An 8,491-nucleotide genomic window follows, 5' to 3' on the forward strand; every position below is an offset into this window, starting at 1 on the left:
AACAGAAATATGCTGCTTTAAAGTTTAATATCTACAGTACGTCAGTCGACGATTGTTCGCCTGGAATCCATTGCACTCCACGCAATGCAACATAATTTCAACATAATAAATGAATGTTCTAAAAACGTCACCGGGAGTGCCTTACATTAAGAACTCAGTTTCCCAGAGTGCTCCGGGGCTACGATGTTACGTGATTTGACGTTTTTTTTTCGATTGTTGATGACGGTGGCAGACAGTGCAGGTCAGTAGCTGTGTGATGTCCATGGGAGGAGCGGCTCTGCTCAAAATAATATAAATTTCTCAGGTAACCTGTTCTCAACAGACGCAAAAAGGACAAAGGAGCGAATGAAGCCGAAAGACTTTTACGACACTATTTACTCCACGCAAAATGTGTCTGGCTTAGGAACGTCCATGGCATTGTTTTGAAGGCCTGTTGCTAATAACGGGAAATCCACGGACTATCCCGGTAGACACCGGGCCAAGAGGACGCAGAGGAACGGGAGTGGAATGCTGCTGCCGGATTTGAACTGCTCCGAATTTACCCTGGCTGTTCTGTGTCCCATAACCCGATGAGGACGTAAAGACTGTGACTCCTCTGTGACGGATACAAATCGGGTCAACTAAAAACGCTTTCAGTTCGACAGCTAGCAAACACTAGCCTTCTGTGTTTACAAGCTAACTCTGCTAAGTCCTATGGAGAAATTGGCATTTTGGTGGATTTGTTTCAGATAAAATTAGTTTACTGGGCTCCTGACCCCCCTCCACCCCAGTTGCTAGCTGAGCTTGGCTTGTTCTCAACCTCAAACTTATTCTCAACCTGTTTATAACGATTGAAAGTCGCTAGCTAAACCCAAAGCTCTCAACTACCACATCTCTTAGCCTTGTCTTTTACCTTGTTACTATAAAAACTAGCCTTGGTGCTTGTTGCTTCTTTGAATGTTACGCAAACGTAAACATCTGGTGAAGATAAGAAGCAACTGCTTTTTTAAGTACAAAGGTTACTGTTAGAAGTAAGTGACGAAATTAACGCGTTAATGTAGTCCGAACCTGTCGGCAGTTTCCCGAATGACAGCTCACAAAGTGGGTTGCGATGGTCTCAGGAGTAACAGGTGTCAAGTGTTCGAGTTGGAATTGATCTGACACTAACATTAGACGTCTGCTTCAACACAAGCATAAGATTGGGAATTTTAATCCTTTAGACTACTTTGCTCACAAAGGAACAGCTCCAAAACATAATGAATCGCTACCTGCCTGTAGCACGACAGCATTTCCTGGCTGCCCTTGCCAGCACCAGTGTTGTGGTAAAATCTCTAAGTGCTGTGGTGGTTCTCCTCTATCTATTGTCATGGGCTGTTGACACTCCGTACGCACTGGGGGTTACACCGGGTTATCTCTTTCCCCCTAATTTTTGGGTGTGGACTCTGGTGACCCATGGTGTTGTTGAACAGCACGTATGGGGTGTGGCTGCCAACGTTGGGACAGTTATGGCCTGTGGTCGCCTCCTGGAGCCCTTATGGGGTGCTCTGGAGCTCCTGATCTTCTTTGCAGTGGTTAACGTATCAGCAGGCCTCCTGGCAGGCCTCTCCTACCTCCTCACCTACGTGGCCACCTTTGACCTAGACTTCTTGTTTTCTGTGCGAGTACATGGAGCAGCTGGGTTCCTTGGTGGTGTCTTGGTGGCACTGAAGCAGACAATGGGGGACACGACAGTGCTCAGAGTTCCACAGGTGAGCCTGATAAAATGAACCTTTGCAGCAGACCAGTTGTTGATGGTGGGGGTGGGGCTCTTCTTCATTCAACTCATAAATTCTATTACAGCAGTCAGGAGCAGGGTAACATGATTTAAATATGAAGCTATATTTTCCACCTTTTCATTGTGATACCAAAATTTTACATCACATTTGGCATATATGTGTAACTGAGGGTCTAACTGCACTGCGGACGCACCATCTTACAATTCTAAACGACAGCAATATGCATCATGAAGCTTTGAAATGGATTATACTATCAAGTTAAAAATAAACCCAGAAAGTTTAAGGTTAAGCAAGAAAAGAAAGTATTTGATTTCATCTGAACTAGCTCAGTTTTTCAGCACCAGAAGAATGTTGACAAAAACACAGGAGAGGCTTGGTGAGTCCGCATAGCATGCACAGCAAGAAGGTCCCAGGTATGAGTCTATTGACTGATTGGGACTCTTCTCTGCAGTGTTTGCATATTCAATCTATGCCTGTGTGGGATTTTTCTGGGTTCTCCAGTTTCCTCTCACCGACCACAATCATGCAGAAGGTTAATTGAAGACTCTAAAATTGTCTTCAGTTGGTTATGACAGAATAATTGTATATATTCTGTATCTGTAGACCAGTGCCCACCTGCTGTAAAACAAGCTATTGTTTCACTTTCTGAAACTAAAAGACTAACCACCATAAATAAGTAGTGGTTACTATCAGTGTTGATGGCCACCTTGTTTTAATTATCCATTTGCCTGGTTATACTTGGTTAAGAGCGTGTAATCTTTCTTCTCCCATCACAGGTCCGGCTGAAAGCAGCACCGGCTTTGGCCCTCCTGCTCCTGGCCCTGCTGCGGCTGTCTGGGCTGCTTGAGAGCTCAGCCCCTCTGGCTGCATACAGCTATGGTGCCCTGTCCGGCTGGATCTATCTGCGCTTCTATCAGAGGCACAGCCGGGGCCGCGGGGATATGTCAGACCACTTTGCCTTTGCAAGTTTCTTCCCTGAGGCACTGCAGCCAGCTGTTGGTTTTCTGGCAGGGCTGGTCCATTCTGCCCTGGTGAAAGTGAAGGTGTGCAGGAAGATGGTGAAGAGATATGATGTTGGCGCACCTTCATCCATCACAATCAGCCTGCCAGGGACAGATCCACAGGATGCAGAGAGGAGGAGGTGAGTCACAGAAAAATACACAGTATACTTTTGGTGTTTTTGAATATACTTTGTGAAATGTAAACATGTCAGAAAATGTTCCATAAATCATGAGTAAAGTATTGTGAGATAATTCTTTACATTAACATCAGTTTGTGTCACCCGATGCCCAAATGAACAAAACATAAAAGATGTAGATACTTCTATTGATAGATTCATGCTTATAACCTCCAGTTTGTCAGGTCCAAATGCAAGCAATTATCAAAACCAAAGTATACTCATGTACAGTTTCATCTGCCAGTCAAGAAAGAGGAATGCAGTGTTGTGCTTTTTTTGTTCTATTGACTCAAGGATGAGCCTCTGCACTGTTCAGCTTTGTCCCACACTTCTCAAATGCTGAGATAGATTTAACCACACACTGACGCACAATTCTGCAATACTAAAGACATGCATTTCCATTCAGACACAACAATTTTTGAATCGCCTATATGGAAAAAAAATGTATGCCGGGGCACGTTTTGCTCACTTGCATCTGGTAGCTGATCCGTTGCTCCAAACCTAACGATTCATTATTATCACATCACTGGCTGATCAATAATTTCTCTGTCGCTGTTTATCATGATGGCTGTTTTGATACAATGTTTTTTCTTTATATGTTTTTTTTTTGTGTGTAATTCCTGGAGACTTGAATGGAATTCATTGCCAGTTCTCATGTAATTTCTTGTTGATTTTTTTATAACACCCCTTTGGATTCTGAAAAAGTACCGGGATATCAGAAATCTTTACCAAATTATCAGTCTCTAGAAGGGAACAGTTAAATTGAGTGTCACCTTTTCTGTGCAATAAAAGCATGACCTCTAGTTTAAAGCATACTGGACAACACAGGACATTAATATTAAAGTACACAAGCAGCTCATATGGTGTTGAGCCTCTACTTTGCATTTGAAAAAAAGCTTCATTTTGAATCATTTACTGTAATTTCTGCTGTAAAGACTGCAAAACACTGCCATCCCAACAGTGTTTGGTAGTTAGTTGTTTTTTTTTCTTCATATTGGTTCCCACACATTACTCTTTTTTTGCAAGTGGTGTCTTGGAAATATCCCTCAATGGAGCAATCAAGTTTGCACACTCATTAAAAAACATCCCTCTTTTCCTCCACCCAGGCAACTGGCTCTCAAGGCTCTGAATGAGCGTTTAAAGCGAGTCGAGGATCAGTCTGCCTGGCCTAGCATGGACGATGAGGAGGACGATGAGGAAGATGAAGTCAGAACAGACACACAGCCCCTCTTGGCAGGTGGTCGTGATCCTGCCATATCTACATCAAGACCAGTAGGGGGAGCCATGGGCATCTCAATATCCTCAACTTCCTCATCCTCGATGTCACAAAACAGCGGACTGCAATCCACAAGTGGTGCTCAACTCCCAGAATCGAGCATCATCAGCTTTGATGACGCACCTTCTAGATCGTAACCAATCATTCCACTCTCACAGATTTACATACTCTGTGCATTGTTGCTGGTGGATAATCTAGCACAGTCAGCGGTTAGATACGAACATACTCAGTGACGGTGATAAGGCACCCACTAAGTATCATACACACACGCACACACATCTTTGACCAGTTCATAAACACATCATGGTGAATCTCAGACAGGTGGTTACTGTACAGTGCTTTCAGTTCAGACATGTTGGTTGTAAATGCTTTTTGTAGTTAAGCAAATAGACACTGAGTTCTTCTTTTCCTCCCTACATACAACTCAAAATCACCCAGAAATTCTGTCTCCCCCCAGACTTTTTCCCAGCTTGACAAATTCTGTCAACTACATTATGTGTCTCTTTCTTGCTTTTTAAATAAATGACAAAATGGGTGTACATTATTTTTTGGTCTTTTTCAGAGGAGCCATAGATATTTTCTGATTGCTTGCCAAGTGAAAACTTGGAGAGAGAGATTTACTCCCGATTCCTCAAGAAATATAGGCAGACTCTGCCCACATTTTGAAAAGGAAATGAGAAATAGGTTCAAGTCAGATGAGCTCTGGTTCTGTTTCTCTAAGCTGAAGTGTGATGGAGGAAGTATGACATTTTCTTAAACTGAGTAAAGAAGCTGCTGCAGGTCTCTCTTGCTGATGAACATCGGTACAAAACTTTACAATTTGAAGCGGTGCCATGTTAACAATATTCATACATCATTTGCCACCGGTGGGTTTTTTTTTTTTATTAACCCTGAAATAGAAGATGCTAAACAACCATATACAGTGTTTTTGTCTTGGTTTACCATTCTGCAAAAATGTATTTATTTTCTTTTAGATTTATTCAAGAGAAGACAAACGCAAACTATACTAACATGGACATTGTATGGTAATGGTTCTTTTTTTCCTTGTTTATGAGTCTTTAAGAAATAGTTTGACTCAAGGTCTGATCCTGGAATTTCTTTTGTACCCTTTTTTCACTTTCACTGTATAGAATCTGGAATGAGGGAAGTCAGCAATATATTTAATTTTCAGAGTGATCAATATCCTTAATGGTTGTATTTGTCATTTTGCTCGCTTAAGAAGTGGAGGAGTGAACAAGTGCATATGTATAGAGAATGCCCTTTTTTATGTTATAAATCACAGTTTGCAAATTTAGCACCCTTGTCTTTTTTTCAGATTTTGTTTCAATGTTTTTCTACTACTGGTCAATCAGTATGCTCTAGATTTTTCCACTCACAATTTTTATAGTCACTGCATCTTTCACCTATAGATTCCAAGTGTGGACCAAGAGGAAAATGATTCATTTACTTTGTGTACAGTCATCAATCTATTTGCCACAGTTTATTAATGTAACAATCAATTTACATGCAGCCCAATTTTCCACCTGTTCCCATGTTATTGAAGTCGGATGCAGACAGGATTATTTCACATGCTATCAGTGATGACCAGCTAATAAATCATTTCTTGATTTGTATTCACAACATAAGTATGTTAGACTGGTGCAAGACATGTATGCTAGCTGCGAGACATTGAGGAGATGTGCTGTAGGTGCAACAGTGTTACAGTTCAAGGTGGAGGTGGGACTTCCATCAGGAATCATCTCTGAGCCCCTTCTTGTTTGCAGTGGTGATGGACAGGCTAACAGATGAGGTTAGACAGGAATCCCCGTGGACCATGATATTGTGATCTGCACTGAGAGCAGTACAGATCACAATATCTAGAGAGGTGGAAAATCGAGAGGTGGAGGTATGCTCTGGAAAGGAGAGCAGCAAGACAGAATATATATGTGTGAATGAGAGGAACCCCAGTGGAGCGGTGAGGCTACAGGGAGTGGAGATCAAGAAGTTGGAGGATTTCAAGTACTCAGGGTCAACAGTCCAGAGCAACGGGGGGGAGGGAGGTAAAGAAACAGGCTCAAGCAGGTTGGAATGGGTAGAGCAAAGTGTCAGGGGCACTATGCGATGGAAGATTATCAGCCAAAAATGAAAGGAAAGGTGGACAAGACAGGGGTGAGACCTGCGATGCTGTATGGCCTAGAAACAGTGACACTGACAAAACGACAGAAGGTAGAGCTAGAGCTCACAGAGGTGAAGATGATGAGGCTCTCTTTTGGCGTGATGAGGATGGAAAAGATCAGGAATGAGTCGATCAGAGGAACGGCACATGCTAGATGTTTTGAAGAGAGGGTCAGAGAAGCCTGGCTGAGATGGTTCGGTCATGTACGGAGGAGGGGTAGTGAATATATTGGTAGACTAATGCTGGAATTGGAGCTGCCAGCCAGGAGGTCTAGCGGAAGACTAAAGAGAAGATTTATGGACGTTGTGCGAGGGTATATAAAGTTAATTTGTGTGAGAGAGAAGGATGCAGAGAATAGGGTTAGATGGAAAAGATTGATTCCCTCCAGGGTTCACCCCTGAGGGGAAAAGGCAAAAGAAGGAATGTTCACAACATACAAAAAACTATCCAGCTTTACAAATCTTTCTTACATATCAAAAAGTGCTGCTCGACATGCAAATACCTTAAAATATGACCATAGTTCTGTATTCACAAGAGTCGTAACTGATGTAACAGCTGTTATGTATTTGTATAAGCCTGAGAGGTATAAATTGAGAATTTTTAAAATTGGCATTTTAAGTGAAGTGATTAAAATATGAGGAGACATATGATCATTTAAATATAAAGTACCACTGCTTTTCCTGATATATATAATCTTGGATGTTTTTCCTGCAGTGGTCGTACTGATAATTCACTTGCATCTGACTGGTGCAGTATGGTCCAGTATGTCTCTTTGAAAACCCTAATATTTAAAACAAAGAAAGTAGTTGTTCTGTCAGATGTATAGCTGACTTTGGTTCTTAACTATTAAATCAAAGGAGGGTATCAAGGAATTTTTTTTTTTGCTAATGTCCTTACTCTATGTAAAAGATGTCAAATCAAGCTCAAAATGTTGGATGTTTTGAAACCGAGATGTACTGGAGGAAAACCATCACTCGGGTTGTTTCTTTTTTCTCTACCAGGGTTTAATATTATAACTATTGACGCCTGTGATAAAAAATGTAATGCGGTTGGTATGATTCATCAAGTAAGATTTAAGAGCAAATTTAAGCTTTAGTATGCCTTGTTGGAAAAAGTACTGGTCATCAAATTACTCCTCCCCGTAAAAGGAAGGTGACCTATAGTGGTCAGGTGTAGTGTGAGCTAGGTGTTCTGATCTTCAGCTGCAGAAGGTGGCTCTTGGGGACATTGAAGGTCACTACTGTGGTGGGTTAGAAGCCTGTGCTGATGTGGGAGGCCAAGAAGTATTGGCTAGATATAGCCATGCTTACCTCGGCACACAGCTTGGAACCAGAACCAGTCTCCATGTGAGGGGCTGGACACTTCCACTCTTGAGTTGCCCTCTATGAGAGGTACCAAGAAGGTGTGGGGAAATTTGTTAACCCCTGGCTCCCCACCTGTTCATTGGAGTTTAATCTGTTAGAAAACAAGGTAGCATTCCTCTGTCTTTAGATGGGGGGACAGGTTCTGATTGATATTTTTAGCAACTGCACAAAACAGCAGCTCAAAATACCCACCTCTTTCTGTAGTCCTGGGAGAGGGTGCTGAAGAGCACCATTGCTTGGGACTTCCTCGTTCTGCTCGTGGAATTCAATGCTCATGTGGGTAATGACAATGAGACCTGGAAGGGCATGATTGTGAGGAACCATCCCCAATCTGAACCCAAGCGGGTTTTTTTGTTACCGGAATGCTGTGCTCATTGTGGACAATCCATAACAAACACCATGTTCAGGCATAAGGTTGTACAAAAAGTATGTGCACTTGGCAACAGAACACCCTAGACCGCAGTTCAATGATCGACTTTGTGGTTGTGTAATTGGACTTGCTGCCGCATGTCTTGGACACTCTGGTTTAGAGAGGGGCGGAGCTGTTGACTGATCATCCCCCAGAGGGAAGTTGGCTCCAATTGTGGGGGAGGATGCCGATCAGACCTGGTAGGCCCAACATACTGTGAGGGTCTATTGGGAATGTCTGGCAGGGTACTGTGTCAGAAAGAGCTTCAATTTGCACCCACTGACCTGGAGAGTGCTCTCTCCGGGATGAGATCCCGCTCCAAGTGGAGGACTTCAAATATTGTGGTGTCATGTTTA

The 8,491-nt window shown here is 42.6% G+C and overlaps 1 protein-coding gene across 1 annotated transcript; it reads left to right on the top strand.

Moving 5' to 3' along the window:
• The first annotated feature begins 211 nt into the window (after positions 1-211).
• tmem115 (transmembrane protein 115) lies at positions 212-5,497 on the top strand. Its single transcript, XM_086159515.1, has 3 exons — positions 212-1,727; positions 2,531-2,895; positions 4,038-5,497. Exons 1-3 carry the CDS (start codon positions 1,236-1,238, stop codon positions 4,342-4,344), a joined length of 1,164 nt encoding a protein of 387 aa, XP_086015641.1. The 5' UTR covers positions 212-1,235; the 3' UTR covers positions 4,345-5,497.
• The last annotated feature ends 2,994 nt before the right edge of the window (positions 5,498-8,491 follow it).

This window comes from Fistularia commersonii, chromosome 14 (assembly GCF_037954325.1).
Source record: "Fistularia commersonii isolate RoL2024-O1a breed Wild chromosome 14, RoL_Fcom_v1.0, whole genome shotgun sequence".
NCBI lineage: Eukaryota > Metazoa > Chordata > Actinopteri > Syngnathiformes > Fistulariidae > Fistularia > Fistularia commersonii.

Coding starts and splice junctions, on each gene's coding strand:
- tmem115 (XM_086159515.1), top strand. CDS start 1,236: ATGAATCGCTACCTGCCTGTAGCACGACAGCATTTCCTGGCTGCCCTT. Junction 1,728..2,530: donor CAGTGCTCAGAGTTCCACAG/GTGAGCCTGATA, acceptor CTCCCATCACAG/GTCCGGCTGAAAGCAGCACC. Junction 2,896..4,037: donor CAGGATGCAGAGAGGAGGAG/GTGAGTCACAGA, acceptor TCCTCCACCCAG/GCAACTGGCTCTCAAGGCTC.